The sequence below is a fragment of the Thermothelomyces heterothallicus genome, assembly GCF_042370625.1.
Source record: "Thermothelomyces heterothallicus CBS 202.75 unplaced genomic scaffold P884_scaffold_11, whole genome shotgun sequence".
In the NCBI taxonomy this organism is placed as follows: domain Eukaryota; kingdom Fungi; phylum Ascomycota; class Sordariomycetes; order Sordariales; family Chaetomiaceae; genus Thermothelomyces; species Thermothelomyces heterothallicus.
Window position 1 is genome coordinate 227,418 of NW_027192572.1, and position 25,400 is coordinate 252,817.

General features: G+C 55.5%; 9 protein-coding genes across 9 annotated transcripts; 3 read left to right on the forward strand and 6 right to left on the reverse strand.

Moving 5' to 3' along the window:
* Positions 1 to 1,257: 1,257 nt before the first annotated feature.
* P884DRAFT_259538 (fumarate reductase/succinate dehydrogenase flavoprotein-like protein) lies at positions 1,258 to 3,427 on the forward strand. Its single transcript, XM_069441357.1, has one exon. The coding sequence runs from the start codon at positions 1,528 to 1,530 to the stop codon at positions 3,250 to 3,252; it is 1,725 nt and encodes a 574-aa protein (XP_069297501.1). The 5' UTR covers positions 1,258 to 1,527; the 3' UTR covers positions 3,253 to 3,427.
* Positions 3,428 to 3,510: 83 nt separating this feature from the next.
* On the reverse strand, positions 3,511 to 5,032 carry P884DRAFT_200478 (uncharacterized protein; the record flags this gene model as incomplete). The annotated part of the gene is made up of 2 exons (XM_069438302.1): positions 3,511 to 4,827; positions 4,988 to 5,032. 2 exons carry the CDS (start codon positions 5,030 to 5,032, stop codon positions 3,511 to 3,513), a joined length of 1,362 nt encoding a protein of 453 aa, XP_069297502.1.
* Positions 5,033 to 5,946: 914 nt separating this feature from the next.
* Positions 5,947 to 8,211, reverse strand: P884DRAFT_243286 (general substrate transporter). The gene is made up of 3 exons (XM_069440312.1): positions 7,851 to 8,211; positions 7,355 to 7,680; positions 5,947 to 7,249 (listed from the first exon to the last, which is right to left on the reverse strand). The coding sequence occupies exons 1-3, from the start codon at positions 7,997 to 7,999 to the stop codon at positions 6,210 to 6,212; spliced, it is 1,515 nt and encodes a 504-aa protein (XP_069297503.1). The 5' UTR covers positions 8,000 to 8,211; the 3' UTR covers positions 5,947 to 6,209.
* Positions 8,212 to 9,370: 1,159 nt separating this feature from the next.
* On the forward strand, positions 9,371 to 11,314 carry P884DRAFT_200464 (glycoside hydrolase family 51 protein; the record flags this gene model as incomplete). Its single annotated transcript, XM_069438300.1, has 5 exons — positions 9,371 to 9,477; positions 9,564 to 9,758; positions 9,854 to 9,981; positions 10,067 to 10,155; positions 10,295 to 11,314. The coding sequence occupies 5 exons, from the start codon at positions 9,371 to 9,373 to the stop codon at positions 11,312 to 11,314; spliced, it is 1,539 nt and encodes a 512-aa protein (XP_069297504.1).
* A 1,130-nt stretch (positions 11,315 to 12,444) lies between these two features.
* Positions 12,445 to 14,432, reverse strand: P884DRAFT_269712 (sugar transporter-like protein; the record flags this gene model as incomplete). Its single annotated transcript, XM_069442289.1, has 4 exons — positions 12,445 to 13,081; positions 13,258 to 13,391; positions 13,511 to 14,249; positions 14,368 to 14,432. 4 exons carry the CDS (start codon positions 14,430 to 14,432, stop codon positions 12,445 to 12,447), a joined length of 1,575 nt encoding a protein of 524 aa, XP_069297505.1.
* A 2,103-nt stretch (positions 14,433 to 16,535) lies between these two features.
* P884DRAFT_200255 (uncharacterized protein) lies at positions 16,536 to 17,580 on the reverse strand (the record flags this gene model as incomplete). Its single annotated transcript, XM_069438282.1, has 2 exons — positions 16,536 to 17,213; positions 17,308 to 17,580. The coding sequence occupies 2 exons, from the start codon at positions 17,578 to 17,580 to the stop codon at positions 16,536 to 16,538; spliced, it is 951 nt and encodes a 316-aa protein (XP_069297506.1).
* Positions 17,581 to 18,699: 1,119 nt separating this feature from the next.
* Positions 18,700 to 20,232, reverse strand: P884DRAFT_329670 (glycoside hydrolase family 5 protein; the record flags this gene model as incomplete). The annotated part of the gene is made up of 7 exons (XM_069445645.1): positions 20,025 to 20,232; positions 19,905 to 19,951; positions 19,767 to 19,833; positions 19,646 to 19,703; positions 19,290 to 19,531; positions 18,851 to 19,191; positions 18,700 to 18,760 (listed from the first exon to the last, which is right to left on the reverse strand). The coding sequence occupies exons 1-7, from the start codon at positions 20,220 to 20,222 to the stop codon at positions 18,700 to 18,702; spliced, it is 1,014 nt and encodes a 337-aa protein (XP_069297507.1). The 5' UTR covers positions 20,223 to 20,232.
* Positions 20,233 to 21,770: 1,538 nt separating this feature from the next.
* P884DRAFT_299738 (uncharacterized protein) lies at positions 21,771 to 22,989 on the reverse strand (the record flags this gene model as incomplete). Its single annotated transcript, XM_069444704.1, has 3 exons — positions 21,771 to 22,406; positions 22,570 to 22,761; positions 22,984 to 22,989. The coding sequence occupies 3 exons, from the start codon at positions 22,987 to 22,989 to the stop codon at positions 21,771 to 21,773; spliced, it is 834 nt and encodes a 277-aa protein (XP_069297508.1).
* An 836-nt stretch (positions 22,990 to 23,825) lies between these two features.
* P884DRAFT_243301 (uncharacterized protein) lies at positions 23,826 to 24,993 on the forward strand (the record flags this gene model as incomplete). Its single annotated transcript, XM_069440313.1, has 2 exons — positions 23,826 to 24,168; positions 24,254 to 24,993. The coding sequence occupies exons 1-2, from the start codon at positions 23,841 to 23,843 to the stop codon at positions 24,991 to 24,993; spliced, it is 1,068 nt and encodes a 355-aa protein (XP_069297509.1). The 5' UTR covers positions 23,826 to 23,840.
* Positions 24,994 to 25,400: the final 407 nt, after the last annotated feature.

Consider the following 25,400-nt stretch of genomic DNA (forward strand, 5'->3'; position numbering starts at 1 on the left):
TAATAATAATAATAATAATAATAATAATAATAATAATAATAATAATAATAATAATAATAATAATAATAATAATAATAATAATAATAATAATAATATAGAAAAGGTTAGTATTAGCTTAATATAAAGTTATATTAATACTTTATTACCTCTTTTAATAAGAGAATCTTCCTCTTAATATACTATTTATATAAATAATAAGCTTTGAGATATTATTTTATTATTAAAGGTAATATTCTATTTTTAATTATATTAAGTAGAGCTTTTTATATTAGGTATTAACCTTTCTTAACTATTAGAAGGATATACTATTTTTCTAAATATAAAAGAACCTTTAGATAGCTATATTAAAGTTAGGAGTTAAAAGTATAGTTAGACTTCTATAGTTTAATTATATAATAAATAGTATATAAAGATATATAGAAGAGGATTGCTAGGGACTACTTAGTTTAGCCTATAGCTATAAGGCTATAAATTACTATTTAAATATATAGGCTTAATTCTTAGTTTACCTAGTACTTTGTCATCAATTTGTATATAAAATTGTATAAATTAAGGTCTATATTGTTAAATTATAGGATGTTAAAGAAAAAGGTCTATATCATTGAATTGTAGGATGTTAAAGAAAAGGTAGGATAGGTATAGATATTACGAAACGTATTTAAGTAGGTAGGGCGGTCCCCGACTTTTGACCCCTGATTGTACCTAATATAGATGGTGTGCCCGGCACCATTCTACCAAGCGGTGAGAGCAGTCGCAAAGCTGTTCTAGTTCCTATCTCCTCTTCCATGAACCTGAATTGAGCTTTGGTCCTCTGTTTTTTGTAAGGAGTGTAACACCCAGAACTTAAACAGTACAGGATGAAGGAAGACTGACAATGGAATCATAGTCCATCTCCAATATCCTTTAGGGGAGAATGAGATCTAGATCAATCTACTACACCACCGGGTGCAATGTATAACGCACTTAAACCGTGCTGTTCTAGGAGCATTGTTGACCAACAAACAGACTAATAAAAGGGAGATGACTCGTATAAAATGTTAACACGGTTTGTAGGACACCAACCTAGCCGCCTCATATTGATCCTAGCATGTACGTAACCTACGTGCTATAATGCTAACATTTCAGATCCATAACAGATGCGGAGTCAAGCTAACCGACTTGGGAGCAGTTGCAGGGATTCTCCTCTCCGTTGCTTCCCTGGTCGCCCTAACCAGGCAATTCCAACCGCTTTCAGGTGCAACGCACCACAACAATGACGGTTGAGCAACCGAGGTATTCGAGTGGTCTGATTCCCCTTCCCTAATGGATCATAGTCACCCGTGGTGGCCCTCGCAACCGACATCAAAGGGAACGCCGGGGCTTGCTTCCTCCAGGAGCTTTGCACACATGACCTAAGGATTCGCAGCCCCCAAAAAAGGCAGAACATTCCAAGCTCTGCACTTTGCTCCGGCTGTTCGTGATACCCGGTTGTCGAACCTTTTCCTCTAGTAGTCCCGGCCGCCTCGACTCCCCGCGGCAGGAAACAAGATGGCATCCAACACCGACAAGAAGCCAGTCATCATCGTAGGCGCGGGGCTCGCTGGCCTCGTCGCCGCATTCGAGCTCACCCAGCAGAACGTGCCCAGCATCATCGTCGACCAGGAAAATGCTGCCAATCTGGGCGGCCAGGCGTTCTGGTCGCTGGGGGGCCTGTTCTGCGTCAACTCGTCCGAGCAGCGCCGCATGGGCATCAAGGACTCGCGCGAGCTGGCGATGCGCGACTGGTTCGGCTCCGCCCGCTTCGACCGCGACAAGGAGGACTACTGGCCGCGCAAGTGGGCCGAGGCGTTCGTCAACTTCGCCACCGACGAGATGGAGAGCTACGTCAAGGCGCGCGGAATAGGGTTCCTGATGAACGTGGGCTGGGCGGAGCGCGGCGACGGGCGGGCGGACGGACACGGCAACTCGGTGCCCCGCTTCCACATTACCTGGGGGACCGGGCCGGAGGTGGTGCGCGTCTTTGCCGAGCCGGTCAAGGCGGCCGAGAAGAAGGGCCTCGTCGAGTTCAGACACCGGCATATGGTGGACGAGATCATCGTCGACGAGAAGACGGGCCGCGCCGTGGGGGTCAGGGGACGGGTGCTGGAGCCAGACGATTCGCCGCGAGGAGTCAAGTCGTCGAGGAAGGTCGTGGGTGATTTTGAGATCTACGGCTCTGCCGTGCTGGTCTCCTCGGGCGGCATTGGCGGCAACGTCGAGAAGGTCAAGGCATGCTGGCCCGTTGAGCGCCTCGGACCTAGAGTCCCCGAGAACTTTGTCATCGGTGTGCCGGCACATGTCGACGGCCGCATGATTGACATCGCCGAAGCCGCGGGTGCCAATGTGATCAACCGCGACAGGATGTGGCATTATACCGAGGGACTCCAGAATTGGGACCCCATCTGGCCCGACCACGGCATCCGCGTCCTGCCCGCACCGTCCTCCCTATGGCTCGACGCCACCGGTAAGCGCCTGCCGCCGTTCCTCTATCCCGGCAGCGACACTCTGGCGACGCTCAAGTACATCTGCAGCACGGGTTACGACTACACGTGGTTCATTACCGACCAGACCATTGTCGCCCGCGAGTTCGCCCTTTCGGGCTCGGAACAGAACCCGGACTTGACCAATAAGTCCATCTGGCAGCTTCTCACCCAGCGCGTCTTCGGTTCCAAAGGCACCGTGCCCGTGCAGAAGTTTGTCAAGCACGGCGTGGACTTTGTCGTGCGGGACAATCTCGAGGACCTCGTCAGGGGCATGAACGAGCTGGTCTCCACGGTGCCCGGCGCCCCGCAGCTCGACTACGCCCAGGTCCTCGAGGTCGTCAAGGCGCGGGACGGGCAGTTTGAGAACACGTACTCCAAAGACGCCCAGGTGATGCTGATCCACAACGCGCGGACCTACTGGCCCGACAAGCGGAGCCGCGTCGCGGTGCCGCACCGGCTATTGGACGTCAAGAACCACGGCCCACTGATCGCGGTGAGGATGAACCTGCTGACGCGGAAGACGCTCGGCGGGATCGAGACGAACCTGGACAGCAACGTGATGCGTCCCGACGGGACGGCGTTTCCGGGGTTATATGCCGCGGGCGAAGCGGCCGGATTCGGCGGCGGCGGCGTACACGGGTACAGCTCACTCGAGGGTACGTTCCTCGGAGGGTGCATCTTCTCGGGGCGCGCGGCGGGGCGGGCCATGGCAAGGGAGTTTTGGGGCGAGGGGGCCAAGGGGACAGAATGAGGTCACTACAAGTGCACACTCTCGCGCGCGCAGAGGCCAGGAGTCGTGAGGCTCGTCTATTATCTCAGGCGCCCCCTCGTGTTAAACGTTCTACCGAACCACCGTTGACGACTCATGCATATCGGGAGGTTATGAGGCAAAGTTCCTTCTCCAAATAAATAAATAAAAAGCAGTCCGAACGCCGACGCTGTGTGTGTATAGCATAATATATGTTACTCCCCAAGACAAGACGGTAAGTATGGACGAGCGGAGGCATGATCAGTATCCGAACGGGGTGATATCGCCCCGGAATGGCCGCTGTATCCTCTTGAGGCGGCCATCGTCCAACTTCCAGACACCCTTGGTCTTGTCGGCATGCAGCTGCCAGCCCAGACCGTGTGACAGGCGGTGGAAGACGGGGTGGTCGTCGGACGGGTACGAGTTGAAGAAGAGCGGTTCCCAGACGACGCCCCTGGCCGCCTCGCTCGCGCGCATCTGCCGCTGCGCCTGCTCGATCTTGGTCTTCTCGGCCACCACGGACCTCATGTCGCCCGCCGCGAGCCCGCGCAGCACGCCCGCCCAGGCCCGCCGCGACTCCCACGGGTCCTGCTTCTCGACCGGCTCCATCTCCATCCGCGCCGGCCCGTTCTCGGGCGCGTCCGCCCGGTACACCTCGACCAGCTCGCCCGTCCGCCCGTCCTTGACCGTCCACCCCTCGCTCCAGCACCCGGCCACCTCGTAGTAGACCACCCGGCTCCTCTTCTTTTCCTTCTTCTTCTTCTTCTTCTTGTCGCTGTTGTTCTCCTTGTTCTCGCCTTCGCCATCCTCCTCCCCTTCTTCTTCTTCCTCCTCCCCTTCCCCTTCCTCCTCGTCGCGGTACACCCTCGCCTCGAACGCGTTCCTCTTGCCGCGGATGAAGCCCTCGCCCCAGAACTTCATCTCGACGCGGAACCCGTTGCTGCCGACGATGTGGTAGACGCCCGCGATCTCGGGATACAGGCAGCCGGCCAGGAAGCCGCGCACGCGCACGTCCGGCAGCGGGATCAGGTAGTCCTCGCCGTACCGGTCGACCCGCACCGTCGCGTGCCCGACCTGTCGGATCTGCAGGCCCGCGCCGACCCCGCCGAACGCCATCTCGACCCGCGCGTACCCGTCCGCGCGCACCAGCCCCCCGCCGTCGTCGTCGCACGATACGTGCATGGCCGTGATCGGCGGGTGGTGCGACACCTGCTCGGCCACCAGCCGCGTTGTCGTCCTGATAGTCCCCTTGGTCTCCTCGTCCGTCCAGCTCGCAAGGAAGAGCTCGCCCAGGAAGGCATTGAGCGGCTTACGGATGGACGTGCTCGTCGTAGTCTTGTTGCCGTTGTTGTTGTTGTTGTTAAGGTCGACGCCGACGTAGAGCTGGCCGCGCAGGGCAATGAGGAACCAGCGGAGCACCAGCAGGGCGCGCTTCTCCGGGTTGGGCTCCCGAGCGGGCGCGGCGAGCACGGAGGGCCGCTCGGCCCAGTAGCGGCCTACTTCGACAACCGAGAGCGGCGCCAGGAGCGATGGGGGCCCGGTCACGTTGGCGAGGTCACCTTTGACGGTGCTGAGGAACTGCGGAGGAGCATGAGGTCAGATATACTTTTTTTGAAACGGAAAAAAAAGGACATTAATGAACAAGAAAGGCCGCCGGAATTTTTTTTATTTTTTTTTTTTTTGGGGGGGGGGGGGGGGAAGGGGGCTGGGTTGTTGTTTCGACAGCGTATACACTCACCTTGACAAGCTCGCGCAAGCGCGAGGAAAAGGTCCTGCTGTCCATGATGTGCGGTTGATTCGTTGTTGTAATTACTAAGTAGTGCAACTGCGAAGCGATGGTAGGGTGATGCGTCGAACAGGAGTGGCGATGCTGAATGTAATAATTAAGATCAGAGAGAAAGCCGCGGCTATGGATGAGTTATGCAGTGTATGCAGTTTCATTTAATAATTAATACAAGCAAACTCACGATGGAAAACAAAGGCACTCCAGGTGGCAACGACGCTATTTAAAGCTGCAGTGCGTAGTGTGTGTTCTTGAGACGAAGCGCTGCGCCTTCGTTGGGGACTTTCGCGAAGCTCGGTCCTGTTGTTTCATCATCGTCTCATCCCCGGTACCTTTCCCCCTCATCGAGGGGCAAGCGAAGGAAACAGTACTATAACCGAATGTATGTGCGTATTACATATCCGTCCGTGTCGTCCTACCAATCACGGTTGAGTCCAAATCTTGTCGCTGCGTAAGTGCAGTAATCCTGTGGCTTGTATGGACTAAGTCATATGCATGGGCAAAAAGACGAAAGCGAGGCGTGCATGACTCGGTGGGAGGGTGGACCACGGTCTGCGCCGTGGGCGAGGTCAACTTTAACGCTAATAATTAAGTCTTAGCAAATTGCCCGGCGTTAAGAGGCTGTGTTTAAGTTAGAGGTGTGGAGATGCTTCGAGAAGCTTAGCCGGAACAGAAGGGAACTTTTGATAAGAAGCCGCTTGTCAGTAGCGTCGCAAGTCTGATTGGACCTGCTGAAGTCTCACCAGGTCACGGGCGTCATGAGGGAATTTCATCTGGCATGTATTAATAGTAGGTACTCTTCGTGCGGCCAGACCTTCTCGGATGGTGTCTATGCCGAGAGGCAGTGCATTGTACGAGTAATTATATATTATGTCATCGAGAGGTTACAATGCGATTGGATAGCAAAATCATGTCTGGAAACTTGATTAAGTTGCCAATCATTAGGGCAACATGTGTGTATTGGTACTGTACATACACTAGTGCTGACGGGATGATTCACTACCTATTAGGTAATTCCTGGACATCTTGACATCTCCCACTCCCTTTTCCTAACCGAAGGAGAGGGAAGAGAGAGAGAGAGAGAGCCAACAACAACAACCACAACGACAACAACAACAATAACAACAACGACAACGAAAAAAGAAAAAGAAGAAGAAGAAGAAAAAGGAAAAGAAGATTAACGTCGGTCGGCGTGGGCGGCGACCGACTCCTGCTTGGCCTTGACCTCCTCGACGCGGAGCTCGAGGTCGTTAAGGGCCCAGTCGGAGCGGTTCATGGCGGGGACGAAGAGGGGCGCGTCGGTGAAGAGGCGGTTCATCTCCTCGAGGGGCCGCTTGGCGGTCTCGGGCAGGAAGGCCCAGAAGAAGAGGGCGTTTGTGAAGTTGCAGACGACGAAGAGGAGGTAGAAGCGGTACCCGACCGTCTTCATGGCCGGGCCGGTCACCTGGCCGATCATGGTGTTGAGGGCGAAGGAGGTCATGGTGGCGATGGAGACGCCCTTGGAGCGCGTCTTGGTGTCGAAGATCTCGGCCGGGATGATCCACGAGAGGGGCCCGCAGGTGGCGCTGAAGCTGAAGTTGTAGACCCAGGTGACGACGATGAAGCCCCAGGCGGCCGCCTTGTTGCTGCTGGTGCCGGGGGGGTAGCGGGCCAGCATGACGGTGGCGATGATGAAGGTGACGCAGTTGCCCAGGTTGCCGCCGATCAGCGTCCAGCGGCGGCCGAGCCGGTCGATGAGGAGGATGCAGAGCGCCTGGGCGACGAGGGCGATGATGGACGAGATGGCCTGGTACTTGAGCGTGTCGTCGCCCTCGATGCCCATGAGGCCGTAGATGGTGACCGAGTAGTACTGGATGGCCGAGACGCCCGTCATCTGGACGGACCCCTGGATGGCGCAGGCCAGGAAGAGGCGCCGGAAGCAGGACCGGTCCCGGAACAGCTCCGCGTACGACTTGGCCTCGTTCTCGCGCACGAACTCGACCGACTCGCGGATCTGCTGGTACTCCGCCTGCACCCACGCGTCGTCCACGTTGCCGTGCGAGTGCAGCTGCGCCAGCGTCCTGAGCCCCTCCTCCGACTTGCCGTGGTCGATGAGCCACCGGGGCGACTCGGGGAACAGGAGGATCAGCGCGGCCAGGAAGACGGCGGGGATCACCTGGATCCCCAGCGAGGTCCGCCACTGCCCGTCGTTGGTGGGGGCGAAGCCGACGTACGTGCCTGGAGAGGAGGAAGAAAACTCAGGGGTTAGCCTATTTTTTTTTCCTCTCTCCTTCTTTCTGTTATCTTTTTTCTTTTTGTCGATCGGGGAGACAGCAGACTTACCGTACGAGATCCAGGCGGCCGCCAGGGCGCCGATGCCGAGCATAAACTGCTGTAGAGCTGTGATTCGGCCGCGGATGCTGGGGTGGGCGAGCTCGGCCTGGTACATGGGAACGATCATGCAGAGCACGCCGACGCCGAGTCCGGCGATCGAGCGGCCCGCATAGAGATACGAGAGCGTCTGGGCGCCCGTCTGCAGGGCGCCGCCGAGGCAGAAGACGAGGGCGCCGCAGAGGATGGTCCAGCGCCGGCCGAGCTTGTCGCCCATGGGGCCGGCCGCCATGGCACCAAAGAAGGCGCCGCCCGTGAAGACGGACACGACCGCTGCTCTAGAGAGAAGCAAAAGTGTCAATATGTCTGTCACTTCATATGGACCGAGACATAATTATGGGAAAGGGAGGAAGAAGAATGAAAAAAAAAAGTCAAGCAAAACGGCGGTGAGGGGAAGGAGAGGAAGAAGACAATAAACTAGTAGGTAATTAATTAATTCATTACTCACTCCTCATTGTCGCTGGGACTGAACCGTGACTTGAAGGACTGCGAGGCAATCACCTGGGCAATGACACCCAGGTCGTAGCCGTACAGCAGAGACCCGAGCGAGGCGAAGACGCCCACCAGGAACTGATACCACTTGGGAGAGAGGACCATCGTGGAGATGGGATGGTGCGACCAAGCTGCCGGTCAAGTTGGACTTGTCTTGGTCTTGCTGTTGCTGTCGGTACTGCTTTGGATGTATGGTAGTATGCAGCAACGTCAGCAGCATCGGGAGAGATTCAACCCCACACGGGGAGATCTGCAACCTTTATAACTACACCAAAAGTTGGGGATGTAACCGCCGGGTTTCTACCCCCCGGGGGCCCAGGATCCGGGGCAGATACCACCCCCCCCCTCCTTGGTCCTGCCGTTGTCGCGTGGCAACGGAGCATTCGAGACCTTGGAATCCATCGTGTTGGTTGTCCACCAAGGTCTCGCTTAGTGCCACTGCAGTACTAGCACTCCGTATTAGCTGAGAATGAATGGGGGATGGTACTAGCCACCTGACGCATACATAATTACACTATGAACTCCACGAGCCAAGCGAATGGTGAGGAAAGCCACAAACCAAGAAAGCAACAAGAAAAAAAAATACACCGAACTAACACGCGTTTAACCAGTATGCTCCTGGCCCATCCAGGTAGCGCACCTATCCGAGACGCCCCTTACCCCCGAGCAGGCCCGAGATCCTAGTGTACCAACTAATATTAGAGAACGTACATACAGTAATAATTACCCCAGTCTCCGCCCCGGCATTCTGGTGCATCATGAGCGCAAGGTGCGTTGCCTAGAAAGAAAAACTCGCGGTTTCACTGTAGGACTGGGAATAATCTTCCACACTAGTGTACCTAATCACTGCCGTCGAGCACGCTAACAAAAAGACTACGTTAGTGTGCGACGAGGTTAGCCCAGTCGGCGGTTTTTAGCGTGGGCCCCGCGCGTACAAAGATGCGCCGAAGCTCGGGAGGGCGGCACTGGGGAATGCAGGGCCCACGCCGACTGGTGGGTATTCCATTGCATCGTCCCCGCGTGGCGCTCTCCCCGCCTATCCCCGGGTCTGGCTCCCGATCTGGGCTAAGGAACCTCTGGGCACGCTTGTCAGCTCCGGGGCGGGTTTGGGGGATGTACGGATTACTGTAATATGCGCACGAATCAGCGGGCGCCGACTAACGGCGATAAGCTCCATCAGGAAACACCCCTCACCTTCCCCACCTCCCACTTTCCGCACCACTCCCCTTCAGCATCATCAGGTCATAGATCATGCGGAGAACCCCTGATTCGTACTCCATCACGACCGACCAGAGGAGAACGCGATGCCGGAGTTTTGGGGTGTGGAATAAAAAACATCACAGAGTATTGGGTCTTTCCGTTGGTCCCGTCCCCCCTTTTCCCATCGAGAAGAGAGAAGGACAGGAGTGAGAGGCACTATCCCCGTTAGATCAGTATAGGAGGGTAACTCTAAGTTTGCGTTGTTGTCTGCTCGCAATGGCCACATTCACAAGGATCGAGGACGGCGAGAGCCCCTCCATTACCATCCATCCCTCGCACAAGATTGCCAAAATCAGCGACAACATCTATGGCGGCTTCACAGAGTAAGAAACAATGACAAGACCAATTTTGGCCCCAACATCGTCTCGAGAGACATATTACGAAGTGCTGACAAACCTTGGGAATCCAGACACATGGGGAGGTGCATCTACGGTGGCATCTACGACCCCGGCAACCCGCTCTCGGACGAGAACGGCTTCCGCAAGGACGTCATCGAGGCCCTTAGGGAGCTGAGAGTGCCAGTGGTCCGATATCCCGGCGGTAACTTTGTTGCCACGTACAACTGGCTGGACGGCGTTGGCCCGAAGGAGAAGCGGCCAAAGAGGTGAAACTCTCTCTTTCTCATTTAATTATATTCTTTCTCCCTCTCTCTCTCTCTCTTTTTTTTCAATTTTTTATCGAGGACTAACCCGTGTACAGGCCAGAATTGGCGTGGATCGGCGTCGAGACCAACGAGTTCGGAACAGACGAGTTCATGAAATGGTGTGAAGTGGTCGGGGCCGAGCCCTACCTCTGCCTCAACATGGGCACTGGCACCCTGTCTGATGGTCAGTTTATTAATGAATCAACCCAGTGTGGGGAGCCGTCAATATTGCATCAACTAATCAATAACACTTACCACCATCGGGACAGCTCTCGCCTGGCTCGAGTACTGCAACTCGGACCGCGACACATACTACGCCAACCTGCGGCGTAAGAACGGCCGTGAGAAGCCATACAATGTATGTGACGGTGCCCCTTTCCTTTTTTTTTCTTTTTTTCTTTTTCTTTCTTTGTTCATTTATGATTTTTTTGCATCCACTTTGTTTTTCAACCAACACGGAACCGCTGACCGTCTTTCGCTTCACCCTCGTCTTGCAGGTCAAATACTGGGCGCTCGGGAACGAGTGTTGGGGGCCGTGGCAGGTTGAGCAGATGACCAAGGAGGACTACGCAAAGAAGGCGTACCAGTGGGCCAAGGCGCTCAAGTTGCTGGACCCGAGCATCACACTGATCCTGTGCGGCGAGACGGGTTACTCGTCCTGGGACTACCACGTGCTCAAGGAGTGCGTCCGCTGGGACGTCCATGGCCTCGGGGACCAGAACCAGACCAAGTCGCTCATCGACATGCACAGCATCCACGTCTACACGGCCGACCGGGAGCACCTCCCCAACGCGACGGCGCCCCGCAGCGCCGAGCGCGCCATCCAGATGGCCTCGGCCCTGATCGACCTGGCCCGCATCGAGAACAAGGTGCCGGCGACGGTTCCCAAGCAAAAGATCTGCTTCGACGAGTGGAACGTCTGGGACCCCGTCCGCGCCCCCGGCGAGCAGGGGGCCGAGGAGCGCTATACCCTCTCGGACGCCCTGGCCGTCGCCGTCTGGCTCAACGCCTTCGTCCGCCAGGCCCGCGACCTCGGCATGGCCAACATCGCCCAGTCCGTCAACGTCATCTCGCCCCTCGTGACCACCCGCGACGGCCTCGTCAAGCAGACCATCTGGTGGCCCCTGCTGCTCTTCAGCCGCTACATGCGCGGCCACACCCTCGCCCTCCACGTCCGCGCCCCCGAGTACACCGGCCGGACCGGGCCGGCCTGGATCCGCGCCGCCATCGAGACCCCTTACCTGGACTGCAGCGCCGCCCTGGGCGACGACGGCTTCGTCAACCTCGCCGTCGCCAACCTGCACGAGCAGAACGACTACCCCGTCGACCTCGACGGCCTCCGCATCGCCCACGGCGACCGCGTATCCGTCTTCGTCGTCACCGGCGACCACGTCGGCGTCGCCAACACGGCCGACGAGCAGAAGGTCGGCATCGCCGAGAGCTCCTGGGACGGCAAGGGCAAGTTCACCTTCGCCAAGCACTCCTTCACCCTGCTGAGGTGGAAGCCGGCCGAGTAAAACACGTCATGATATCAGTAATTAGATCATCGAGTCTGGGCTTTGGAGGGAGGAGAAAGGTTAGGGAATCGGTTATTGGGTTATTAATTAATTACAAGATGACTATTAGAGACTTGGCATTCGGAGTGGGAAGTCACATAATTAATCCTAAATTACGTCCAAACAACGTTGCTGCCCGAAGTGATGTTTGAGAGAGTCTTGAAACAGTAATTAATTAATCGCGAGGTGGTACACAATTGCATATATTATAATTATCCAAGGCCATGCCAAGCTGTATGTGCCGAGCATAGATCCGGGCCAACGATCATCTCACTACTCGCAGGAGGGACTAACTATACATAAATACACTACACGGCAAGACCGAAGCTAAGTAAACAAAGTTAGGCCTGGGCGGGCAGGACTCGCTTGGTTTAGAGCCTCTATTATGTCAATGTAACCACGACTAACAAAACAGCACTCAAAACAGGACTCGTCTATAATTACTTGGTAGGAATAATTAAGTAGGGTACTAGTATTTATGCAGTTAGTCGCGGCAGTTAGCTGCATTATTGCACTTCAGGCTCCACTCCCTTAAGGTTGAGCTCGGGACAAATCACGGCCGAGTCGGTCACCGTCACCCGATCTGCCTTTCTCTCACGATACAGATGATATCAACTAGACGGTTGGAAGAACGGGGTGGTATATTGGGACGCACTCATGGGCATCCAGTAATTAATATGGCACATTTTCATGGAGTCATAGAGGTTGTTGTTTCATATTCTCCCTTCGACTTTCTTTCTACAACGAGAGAAAAAGGGGGGGGGGGGGGGGAAGCAGAGGAAGTCGTTTGATGAGGCCTGTAAATATTTCCCACCACGCGAGTCATCCAGTGTCAGAATACCTACGGCCATACTTAAGGTGCAATTGCTGGCGGGCAATTGCGGCGTCGCTTTTGCTTCACATCCAGCAATGTCACCTCACCCGTTCCACAATCCCGAAAAGCAGAGCAGTCTAACGATCCACAGGCATTCATTCATTCATTCATTCCCTACAAAAGGGACTCATCAAACCCCTTCCACCACCTCTGCACATTCCCTCTCTCTCTCTCTCCCTCCTACTGTGACTCTCTTCTGTGAGAACTCTAATATTAATTAAACCTTCTCCTGCTCGCCGACGGAGGGCACGGCCTCGACCTCGCCGGCCTCGGTCTTCTCGCGCCGGCGGGCCTCGACGGCGGCGATCTCGGCGGCGAGGCGGGAGTCGCCCTTCCTGGTGTTCCAGGGGTGCGGGGCGTCCGGGCCGGAGAAGAGGAGCTCGATCTCCTCGAGCGTCTTGCCGCACGTCTCCGGGCAGAGCAGGAAGAACCAGGCGGCGGCGGTGACGCAGAGGACGCCGAAGATGATGAAGAGCTTCCACGTGATGTTGACGAAGCCCGGCGGGGTGAACATGCCGAGGGCGAAGTTGAAGACCCAGTTGCTCATGGCCGCCAGGGACATGCCCGTCGCGCGCGTGCCCAGCGACCAGACCTCGGCCGCGTAGATCCAGCAGACCGGGGCCAGCGTCAGCGCGTAGACGACGATGAGCAGGTACGAGAAGGTGATGACCGTGTTGGCCGGCGCGCCCTTGTTGACGGCGATGACGATGTTGCCGTTGGGCGGGTTGCCCACGCCCTCGGGGTGGTAGGTCGAATGCGCGCCCATGACGCCGCCGACGACGAAGTGGCAGAAGCCCATGCCGAGGGCGCCCCAGATGAGCAGCGTGCGGCGGCCGGTCTTGTCGATGAAGAGCCTTTTTTGTTTATCATGATTAGTAAGAAGAAACAAGGGTTAATTAATTAATACTCGGTTAAGGTAAAATAGCAAAAAAAAAAAAAAAAAAAAAAAAAAAAAAAAAAAAAAAAAAGGAAATGGATGGATGGTGGACACCGGGAGATTGCATAACAATGGATGATACTTAATACTTACCACATGATGCCGGTAAAGACGATGAAGACGGCATACTGGATACCCGACGTAACCATGGCGACGTCGCCGGTCAGACCAGCCATCTGAGCGATGTAAGTCAGGTAGTAGACGATCACGTTGGCGCCGGCCAGTTGCTATTTCCCTGTTAACCTTTGTTCCTCTTCAACAAGAGAGGGATGGAGAAAAAGAATGGAGATCAAAAAGAAGAGAGAGAGAGAGAGAGAAACAAAAAAAAAAAAAAAAAAACACGCACCTGCCACGCCTGGACCGACATGCCGGCCAGGGTACGCTTCCACATGCCGTTGAGCAAGAACTTCCTCCAGCCGCGGCCGGCCTCGCGCTCGGCCTGCATGACGGTCTGGATCTCCTCCCACTCGGCAATGACGCGGGAGTCCTGGGTGTTGCCGTCGGCCTGGATGTTGGCGAGGGTCTCGATGGCCTCCCTGTCGCGGCCGACCTTGGCGAGCCATCGGGGCGAGCGCGGGAGGAAGGGGAGGCCGAGCAGGAGGAAGACGCAGGGGATGAACTGGGTGCCCCAGGCGGTGCGGAAGGAGCCGGTGCCCTCGATGGAGGCGCAGCCGTAGCCGATGAAGTACATGATGAGGATGCCGAACTCGACGGCCAGCTGCTGGATGATGACGATGGAGCCGCGCTTCTCGGCCTTGGCGATCTCGGCCAGGTAGACGGGCACCTGGGACGACGTGATGCCGACGGTGAAGCCGTTGAGCACGCGGCCGGCGATGAGCTGGCCGACGTTCTGGGTCGCCACCTGGACCGCCGTCCCGACGAGCCAGAACAAGCAGGCAAACATGATGGAGTCGCGGCGGCCCATCCAGTCGGACAGCGGACCTGCCACGGCAGAACCGACGACCGAGCCGGCCGCGAGAGCCGACCCGATGGCGCCTTGGATCACCCCGGTAGGGTTGTTGAAGTACTCGATGTACTGGTCGGTCACCACGATGGCCGACATGGAAGAAATGTCGAACCCGAACCTGCAAAACGAGGGGTGTGGAAGTCAGTGCCGAGGTTCTCGTCTTGCCGTAGATGCGAATTGGATGGGTGGAGAGGTCATTCATTAATAATAATTAGGTTGCTGAAGGGGGAACTTACAGCATGCCGCCGAGGGTCGCGATGATGGCCACGAGCTGGACATTGTAAATCGTGGGGAGCTTCATTTTGCTCCGTGTCGCCTTGTTCTTTGCAATATATCACAGACGTATTCCGATGCTAGTTCACGGTTCAGTTCGGAGGGTAAATCGGGATGAGTTTGTGTGTTTCACAAGGGAAAAAAAAAAAAAAAAAAAGAACGAAGCCAGAAGATTGGTTCGTGGCGGGAAACAAAGTCAAGTTCAGGTCGCAATTGGCGAAGAAATCCAGAAGAGATTCTCTCTGGCTCCGGGTTTATGCACGCGCGGGTGCTGTCTCAAAACGTCGCCCGAGAGAATCACGCCGGGACCTGCCACTTTTATCTGAAGTGGCAGTGTTGATGTTTGCTTTGCCGGTGGCTCCAGAGGGGCCGAACAATCTGAAAGGTCTTCTCCGGATTGGCCGTGAATAATTATCGGTTCACTCCCCCGGATTGCCTTCGAGCTGATGGAGAGAACCGGCAGGAAATCAACTGAACTCTCCGCACATCCTTCTTCCCCAGGTCGGCGACGAGGCCGGGGAAGCTTTAATAATGTACGGATTACACTTAAGTGATCATCCCCCTGACAGACTCCATGCGGAGTCGACTCAACACGGGCCGAGATTGATCAAAAACGGACCCATCGTGGGCCGCAACCCCGGAGAGTGGACGTTACATGGCAAGCAAGCACATGCTTGATGCTGCCATGGAACGATGGCTCCTTTGTTTTGTTTGGTCCGCTCTCAAGCCCCAGGCCAGGGTTTTCGGCCGCTGGATCCCGCCAATCAATGGGGAAAGCTCTGGGGAACAACGATCGAGTCAAGAATCCGACGCTGCATCCGGCGGTGCCAAGCTGACGGGTCGCGGCCACCTGATAGGCGCGCTTCTGACGCCCTGGCGGGGCCGCTGTGGACTCGCAACAAGCTCACAAGGGCGCACTACCGAAGACGGCAGTTTTTGGCTCGAGATGCCGTCACTACACCGCCGTTGGTCGCCGTTGGTCGCCGTTAGTGGGCGAGGTGGGCCAACGTTCCTGCCCGGCCGCTTGGCAGTCTAGCCTTTGGAGTTGTGTACGAAGATGTACTGTACAGTAACCCCGTACAGAGTTTTGATCTTTTTCCGCTGGGCAGCTGATGCACACCCTCTCCTGGAAGGAACTGGTCTGGGGGGCTGGCATTCTCTCGCTTCCCCACACTCCGCACTCGGGGTAAACAACATGCGGGGGACGCATTCATCGGTGGGCTGACCAAAACCCCCAGGCTTGGCTTGACCGAACCCCCCTTCTTCAAGTCTTATGACCGAGGCGATTATACTATAGAGAAGCCTATACTCACAAACAGGAAGAGGCTGTAAAACCACAGCACAGCAATCGCTTTCCCGAGTCTGGATGCAAACGGCAGCATATCGCAAAATCACAAAATACCCGCCTCTTCAATTAGCTGCAAGCAGTTAGTCTCGTCGATTGGAATTCCGCATCGCGAGCTCCTTTCATGAATCGCGGCATGGTTCGCGCCCACAATGGCGCGGTCTAGGGCAGCGGCACGCACGGGCGACTCCACAGTTTGCAACCACATCTCCGGAAGTCTCCTTGGACCCAAGCGGCAAGCCGCCGGGTTGCCGCACAAGCCTGATAACATCCGTACGCGCTGTGTGCGTGTCGCCAGTGCTCATCCACTTGTACATCATAGTGTGTGAGAGTAACGTCGTCTCTCTCTCATTCTGGTCGGCCGTGCTAGCCGGACGCCGCCGCTTCTCCCGCGGTTGGCAATAAACCGGTCTCATCCAGGCAACCCGACTGTCTTCCCACTATCCTCGAGGGAGCGAATGATCCAGGCATCGACATGCCTATTCAATTCACGTTGCGAACCAATACGGGACGGCGAATGGATGATTATTGCCCTGTTTCCTTGCTTATTGTTGAACTCGTATGGGCTTGTCATGGGTAATTAATGCAGCTTGCGGGTGAAGTTGGAGCAGTGGAAGCTCTGTGAACGCCTATTTCAGTGAGACGCAGCCAATCACACTGACGCCGAATCATGCATTAAGAACAGCTACACGTCACGAAGCAGTTGCCGGACCTGCAAGCTGAGACCCATTTGCCAGGGAAGCGATGGGTGCGTGGAATTGATGACTGCGAGCCGACAGTGTAGGACTAGGTCCACGCGCGTGCTCTCACGGGTCCCGCTGGCAGAGGCTGTTTTAGCAGGACATGTGCCGACGCTGGTCCATCTTTGTCGAGTTTCTCTTGCCAACCATATCCGCGGGGAGGAACGATATCGGACAGATCCACGAGCACTCCGCTTTTCCAGTTCCTTAAGAGGGGTGAGAAGGCACGGTTGAAGCCGGCAAGCCAAAAAAAGTCCATCGCTTTCTGCATCGTCTCGGGGTCGTTTTCGCCTTCCTCGACATACTCGTAGACAATTGCGAGGTATTCCTGGTCAAGCGTGAGGTAACGTTCGATCCTGTCAACCTGAACTGGGGGCGGCCGGAGTGTCCAGTGCAGTTCCCGGAATATCGTACCGGGGATTGTCAGCCAGCCGTAGCATTTCTTCATGCGTGGCATGGTCGATATCTGGCAGAAGCCTTCTTGGGGCGGCCCTGAGCCCTGATCGGCCGGTGACGGCTGTTTCAGACGTGCCTCGTCAGAAAAGGCGGCGAGGTTGGCGATCGCGTCGTCCCAAGTTGTCGGCTTGGCGTTGACCAAGATTGGACGAGAGGCTGCAGCCGCATGCTCCACTGCGGTTTGTATCATCTGGAGGAGGGCGGCATTCTGGCATTCTCGCTGCGGGGCGTAGTAAGTTGGAAAGTCGACGGGCTGGGCATCCCAGAACTGGCGGGAAAGAAACGTGAGCGATGATGGTCGATAAGCGGGGCCAGTTTCTCGGGGGCCAGGATACAGGAAGCCTGATGAGGGAACGACTTACCACCTTCAGTACGAAAGGTCCTTGGGTCCCGAAGCGGACCTTCCAGACATAGCCATCTAAGCCGCCGCCCATACGGGCTTCCCAAACCATGCTGTCCAGGTCGAAAGGGCAGCGGCGCAGCCGGGGCATCTCAAAGTCTGCGGCAGTCGTCTTGGGCGGCCCAACCATCGGCGCGTCGTCGCGGAAAGGTGTCTGTGCTGCTTCCAGCCACGGTCGTCGGCGTCGCACTCTGCGCTGCGAGGCGACCCGCGCCTCAACGTAATCCGACGACATGAGAGGGGAATAAGGGATCGAGACACAAGTGAGCTTGAGGAGGCAAATGGCAGGCGCGAGGTTGTCTTGCTAAATTACGCGATTCGATGAAGAAAGCAGCCTTGGTCGAGGCAGGCAACTGCAAGCAAGTGCACAGCAGTGCAATATCACAAGGCCCCACACTCGCCCAACACCCACTTAAATCGAGCCCTCTGCCGCGCAACTTTCTTTGCCCTGGAATCGGTGTGCGTATGTGCATACTGTATGTACATACATCCTTCGTATATACATACCTGAGATAGGTACGATAAAGCACAGGTTTTCGTCGAGGCTCACCTTTATCGATGCCAGTGGAAATGAGCGAGTCACTACAAGGGAGCAGTGGAAGAAGGTTCCAGGTAGATATCAGCTCACTGGGAGGAAGAACGTTTACTTCACCAAGCGCTTCCCTTAGGCTGGGCAGCAAGGACAGTCAAGCGTTCTTCAAGAACCACCTATTTCCTCTGACCCTACTTCCTCGGAATCTTTAGAGTCGGTTTTCTTTTATTATCATTCGCGTATTCCGGCGGGTTTCAATCAAGTCAGTGTAATTAATTAAAAGACACTGAGAGGGCGAAGAAAGTTCGGGTGAGGTGGGATATTCCGATCGCGGCGAGGGCAGACTGGATAAGGTATTATGTTCATTTGTCTCCTCCTGCCAGTTTACCGTGGTGCTTGTTAGGCTCCCGCAATTGGCGAACATTGTAGTCTTGCTCGTGTTAGGTCTTCAACGTAGTTCACCCTCGTTCTCACATAGCTCGACGGACTCACCTCGTTCTACCATACCTCCAGTAGTCTCTCCGAGGTAAAAGTAGAAAACGTTTCACAGTTTTGTATTATCAATATAATTTACAGGAGTCATCGCCCTGATAGCGGTACGGAGCACTCTTTGGATTAATTAAGACTCGGGCACTTCGGGTCCTCAGTTGAGTGACGTGTAATTATATAAGGACGATAGCTCTCGGGGAACTGTAATTATGTATCTTGCTCGATTTCATCTACCCTGATGAAGTAAAGTACACTTCAGGCTCAGTATCTTTGTGATCAACCCCAACAGTGGAATCTACTTCCACTCCGCAACGTTTGCAGACCCCATCGAGCTCAGATATAAGGCCGGAGGCTGGGCAAAACCTTGGTGTACGCGGTACCGCTCGGCGGCTCACTAAGCGATGTTAGACAGGGAGGGGGGGACAAGATCTTCAGAAAGGAATGAAATGAGAGAATGAAAAAAAAAAAATAAGGAAACACTCACATCGAGTACATGTAGTTGGCCCACCAGGGACCGGCAGCCCACCAGAGCCAGCCCTGCCAGACGTCCGAGTTCTCCTCCATGAAGGAGAGCATGCCGGTCAGGGCCGAGATGCACTGGTCGTTGGCACCGCCGGCCGTCTCGCCCAGGATGGCCTTCTTGCCGTTGGCCTTGAGCCACTCGGTCGCCGCCTGGAGGCGCTCCCGGCCGATGGTGCCCGAGACGCACTGCTCGTGCGTGCCCGACCCGTCCTCGTCCAGGTACTGGTGCATCTCGTAGATGAGCTTGTCGTCGCCCTCCGGGTCCGACAGGTTGAGCAGGGACTCGCCGTTGCCCGAGGAGACCTGGGAATGACATGATTGTCAGCTACTATTACACCGGTCAAAAAAACCAAAATCATAAAATCAAAATAAATATCCGGATCAGAATTCCGTGTTCGTACCCAGGTCCATGCGCCCGTCCACGAGTTGCCCTCGATAAAGATGTACTGCGAGGTGGCGCCGGCGGCCCGGATGCCGTCGATGGCGGCCTGGTTCAGATTGACGACGAGCGATTGGTCCATGTCGTGGTACTCGTTGTTGGTGTCGAAGATGACCCTGTCGTTGTCGGCAAACAGTCTGGCCATCGTCGTCCACCAGGCCTTGAAGCCTTCGACGTCGGTGATGACTTGCGTGTAGTACCGGCCTGTGAAATTTGGTGGAACAAGTTCTTGGTTAGCTTGTCTTCCACGCTCCCAATCCCTTCCTCCCCTCCCCCCTTCCTCCCACTTTGGACATGGTCATTGTAAGGTGGTCGTACCGAAGTTATGGGGGTCAATGACAGCATAGGCTCCCTTGCTCGTGACGTAGGAAACGGTCTGAAATTCCGGTCAGCAAATTCCGGCCCCCCATTCTTGAGAAGCTCTATGTCTGCTTCATACATCGATAAGCCCCGCGGAGTACGTTTCGTTGACGGTTCCCGTCAGTTGGTCGGGGATGAGACGCTCCCTGCAACCCGTTGTCAGCAATGTGTGCCCTATTTACTTGTGAAGCGAGGCGGAAAGAGCATTCAGTCCTACATCATAAACGGGATGCGAATGGTGTTCATTCCGGTGGCGAGGAGCGTCTGATTTTCGAAAGCATGGTTAATTCCATTGTTCATTTTTCCTCATGGTAGCTCGAAGTTCAAAGACACTTACATCAATGCTCGACTTGGCCGGCCAGGTGTAGTGCTTGTCGAGCTGGCCCGGGAGCGTGTCCTGGCCAAACTCGGCGCAGGACTGGTTGACGCCGACAAACTTGAACTTGCCCGCGCGCTTTGTCTTGGTTGTGCAAGTCGGCGCTGCCAGGGCCGAGCTGGCAGCTGCGGCACTGAGAAGGACGTCGAGGAACTTCATGGCTGCGTTGGTTGTCGACAGAAAGTAAACCGCTTCCTGCTGCATCAAAGGTTCCGTATGGGGTCCCTTTCTGAGATGGCCATTGCAGATTTATATGTCCAGCTGTAGGTAGCTCTTTCACAAGTTTATTGAAGGGGGGTTACTTATTATCAAGATGCGTGCTCGGAAAGGTTGGCTCCGCGTTCGAGACCAGGTTATAGCGCAGATCTTTACTATATTAACCCGCTCATTCATTCAACTCGGAACGCGCCCCGGGGCTGTTTCCTCTGGCCTCCAATCCCAAGCAGATCATCTCCGGCAATAACAATTTTCGGCGCGCTCGGTGCATCCACAGCTCCCCGTCATCCCCGGGCCGCTGCCGGGCGGGGATTCCAAACAACCGGGGCACTCCCGAGCCAGCAATTAGTGACATGATTGTTAACAAGAGGGCCCAAAAGGGGATGCTCCTTCCGCCCCCCTCCCTCTAAAATCAGCCGAGTGCCCGAGGAGTGACACTTGGATTCGCCGCGGATAAACGCAGGAAACACTCGAAAACTCATAAGTGTGATTTACTTGGCTCGTTTTAACATTACAAGATAGCCCGAGAAAACGAAGTATATTATACCATGGTTGACGTAAACGAAACCAGCGTACCTTACTTTGTACTAGATCCACGATCAACAGAAAGATTTAAGGTAATACCTAATTAACAAAAGATCCCGACGGGGCCGACGGCCAGCTTGAACAAGACATTGAATTGTTCAGTGGTCGTTCAGAATCAAAACGACCATAGATCGAGACGCTTTCGTGTTGAGCAACACAAAAAGACAAGAATGGTTGCGGTGCAAAAGACATCATCTGATTACGTGACTTGACGCGTCAAACTACTGGTAATTCCCTGTGACGACACGTAACAATAAAAATATCCTCGTCCTTCGGTAAGAGAATAATCACCTGTTCTCGCTGTGATTTTTTTCTGAGGTATAATAAGTAACTTTACCTTAAGGTAATTAACCTAGTCCTGCCTCTTGCAGGCATATTATTGAGGCGAAGCTTCAATTCCAAAGTCTCTGAGAGGTGCTTACATTGAAGAGCAAAGGAAGGAGCTTCGCTTCTACTATAGTATATAAACGGCTAATCCTCCAGATTAATCTGTGCACCCATTGGATGCCACACGCTTGGCAGCCCGTGGTGCTCTTTCCCTCTCTACTTATCACGATCGAGGGTGCATTTGAAGCGAAGCTTCATGCCGCCTACTGTGGGCCACGATGAGAGGTGCGCGAAGCGTACACCACAGTCAGGGTATTTCAATAACTGTGGGTAGATGGATCTTCGTATATCTGCATCTGCGATGGAGTTGATGGCTGTAGATTGATGATGATGATGGTGGTGGTGGTGGTGGAAGAAGGAAGAAGCTGACCGGGGCCGCCCTGGAGGAAGATGTGCAAGCTGAAGAAGTATTGTTGAACAAGAGAATTGCCCCCGAGCCCTTGGCTTCTCCGTGCGGTAATTAACTAGGTAATTACTTCATAATCGTTCTACCGCACTCAAAAGTATCATTGATTCAGATCAGATTCCATCGCCACGCTCGACCGCGGGCCACTCGACGGCGGCACAGCCGCCTTGGCGTCGGACCCAGTCCCGGATCCGGTCCACCTCCCAGCCGCTCACGGTCCGCTTCGCGGTCTCGGCGGGCCGGCCCAGGGCAAAGGAGGCGGCGACGCTGCAGGCGCCGTCGGCGTATTTGTACCGGAAGTACTCCCCCGCCGGCAGGGCCCGGCAGGCGGCGGCGCAGTCGGCCGGGGACCGGGGGGCTGCCCGCTCCGGTTCAGTCTGCTCAGCTAAGGGATGGGTCCGGTTCAGCTGCCAGGCCGGGTAAATAATGATAAGAATCATGATGTTGGGCCCCGTGGCGGGGCCGGCCCGGGTCCAGGTAGAAGCGGTCGGCCGCCAGGTTGTCCCAGTCCTCGCGCGTCGTCTCCCGTCCGAGTTGGAGAGGTGGGGAGCGACGAAGTCGTGGTAGATGTCCCGGAGCAGGAGGGGCCGCCACGCTCCTTGCTGGTGCTGCTCGTGGTGGCGCCGCTCAAAGTGCCAGAAGGTGTTGATCTCGTCGGCGCCCATGTGGTGCATCGTCACGATCGGGTGGCACCAGTGCGACGGGACGAAGGGTAAGGTTGATGGCTTCTCGCCGTTCATAGTAGGCCACTAAGGAAGGAGTGGGAAAAAGGAACGTTTCTCGCTCTGTCAGCGCCGATCAATACTCCTCGTGGGTCATAGGAGCCCTCAATTGCCCCCAAGTGTGACCCAATGAAAGAAGTACCAAGTAATTAGGCATTATAAATAAGTGGGTATTAACTAATCGACCTACGCTTTGCTGAACGCTCAAGCCTGTCTTGTCCTTCAAGGCACGGGCAAAGACGTAGTCGCCGCAGCATTCCTCGCGGGCGAGCACGTCGTACTCGTTCGCGACAGCCGGATGCTTGCCTACAAACTCCGCCATGGCGCCCTTGCTGAGGAGATAGCCGGAGCCGCCGTGGCCAAAGGTGAAGGTCTCGTCGTCCTGAACTGACGAGCAAACATGTCCCTCAATGACAGGAAATCGGATTACTGTCGGATGGCTGAGTGGCCGTGCGAGCCGAGTTTCCGATCAGGAAAGGCATAGATTGATAGTACCTATATTAGATTACGATCAGAGTCAAGGCTGGAGTGTAGGATTATTCCCTTCACGAGCTCATCTTTGTTGATTTTGATGAACTAATGTGAGTTGTGAGTATGTATGTACATTCATGAAGGACCCAGGCACAGAATCCGTGCTGATGCCGATCTCCGTGACTCAAACGACTGATTGGTAATTAACCTAGTGTTTCTTGCATGAGCTTCTTCATTCCCTCCGCGGGAGGATAGTTACTGGACGGGTGGAACGCCTCGGTAATGAAAAGGACCAACGGCTGGTATGAGAGTTCAGCCTCAGCCCGATCCTCGATGACAGCTCGATGTCTCGGAAACGGGCCGCATATCTGGACGTGCAAGGTTACAAGCGTCCATGCATGCTGCATCGCACGCTGCGGTCACACGTGTCAGGCCGATATCGCGGGCTTGCAGTGCTGGAGAGGCTGCGGCATAATCGCGTGTAATAATCAACCCGAATCAAAAACAGCCCAAACTGGACGCGTCGGGATCGACCATCCGCCTGACGCGGCGCCATTGGTGTGGAGGTTACTTTGCGGCTCCCAAGAGAACGGTTAGAAGCGCCGAGATGGGCCCCCCCCCGCTAAGCCGGCCAATGTTGGCGACCGGTCGTTGGGGGCTGTTGGTTCGAGTAAGCGCTTCGGCGCGCTTTGTAACCACTTCATTCGTCCACCTCGCGCTAGCTTCGATCTTATTCCTACGACCCAACCTGCCGCCTGCGAACGGGGCTCTCTCGCAAGAAGGATGCAACGCCCACAGGCAGAGCCAAGAACAAGACAAGTTCAACAATGGCGGGGGGGATAGCTTACCCGAAGAAATAAAATCCGAGCTTAGAGAGGTCCTTCGCTGATAGCCCTTGTATGCCCTCGAATATAGTGCGCAATTGCCAGCCCAAGCGCACAGGTGGTGCGGTAATACACAAGGCTTGCTTGGTGTTCTGTTCGCCCGACAATGCACGTCCTCGCTGACGGTTTGCAACGCCAGGGTCGTCAGCCGAGACGGAGGAACGCGTCGACGAACTCGAACATGGTGATATGGGGGCGGCCCGTTGATCACCAAACATCGCCTCACCCTCTGTCCCGAAGAGGGGAGAATGCCGAAGAGAGCCAGAGGGAATACTTGTGGAATACTCCAGATGGGGACAAGCCCGACTTCGCCGAAGCCTACACCTACGGCGACGAGATCCTCGTCTCGTGGAACGCGCTCAACAATAGCATCTACGACCTCTGGCTTACTAGTTGGCAAGTCGGGCCCGACCCGGTAGTACTGTGCTTGGCAAGTAAGTCTGAGACCAAACCTAACCCACCCACCTCGTTATTCCCCCGGGGGGGAAGACCTGCTGACGACGGCCGACAAAGGGGCAGTGAATCTCGCTCAAGACGGCAGCCTCAAGCTGGTCACTTCCGATCCCCCGGCGGCAGAGTTTGCCAGGGAGACGAAGTACGTCTTCCGCTTCAAGCCGCCGACAAGCCAGGGCGAGTTCGTGGCGTCGGATCCGGACCTGTCCAGCCCGGGCTTCTTGCTGGTCGAGCCATCCTCCCGCCAGAACAACTTCGTTCCGAGCACCACAAGCACCACGCAGTCTCCCTCGGCGACACCGGCACCGATACCGACGCAATTCCCAGCGATGCCATCGCTCGACGTAGCGACACCGCCCGCCGGCTCGGAGGACACGAAGCCCAACATGTCGCCCATCGCAGCGGCCGGGTTAACAATAGGGCTGATACTGGCGGTCGTGCTCTTGGTGGTCGTGGAGGTGGGCTACCTCATGTGGCGGCGCAGACGGCGGCGGCGGCGGGGGCACGGGGACGAAAGCGACGAGAAGACGCCGGCGCCCGCTCGGAGGTGGTGGTGGAAGCGGCGCAGCAAGGACGAGGGCGACCGCGGGTTGTTTATCCAGGTGGGCAAGGCTGAGAGGATCATTGATGACAAGGTCTGGATGTCGCCGGAGTTGCCGGGCGATTCGACATGGGGCCAGAGTGTGTTGCATGAACTACAGGGGTCGCGGCTCGGAAGGGGAAATCCACCAAAACGGTCTCTGACGATAAACAGTTCGGTGGTGGAGCTTGAGGCTGGAAGGGGAGTGAGCGAACCTCGTGTCTGACACGATCAAGTTCTGCAATCGAAGAATGTTGTCTCCGATGCCCCGTACCTCGTACTCCCCGGGGACCCCAACTTGTTGCGCGAGCGGATAAATTTTTCGCTGCACATCGATGCGTTTTCCGAAACATCGGCGACGCGTTACTTGAGAGAGATTAAAATAGGCATCTGTGCGTGGCCGGCCTGGCCGAACCTCTTGGGAAGGAACTCGGGAAGAAGCGTTGTTTTGGGAGTCGGACCAAAGAACCGGTCACAAGACCGAAATTGCAGGGCCTGGTCTACCTAACCGTTGACGAAGCCATCGTCTCAGCAGTGTGCCTGGGCTGCCTTAGCAGATCGCTTAGCTTGTAACGCTGTAGAGTGTTAGTGCAAGCTTCTTGATTCTCGAAGCACTGGCTGCTGCGGCTTGGC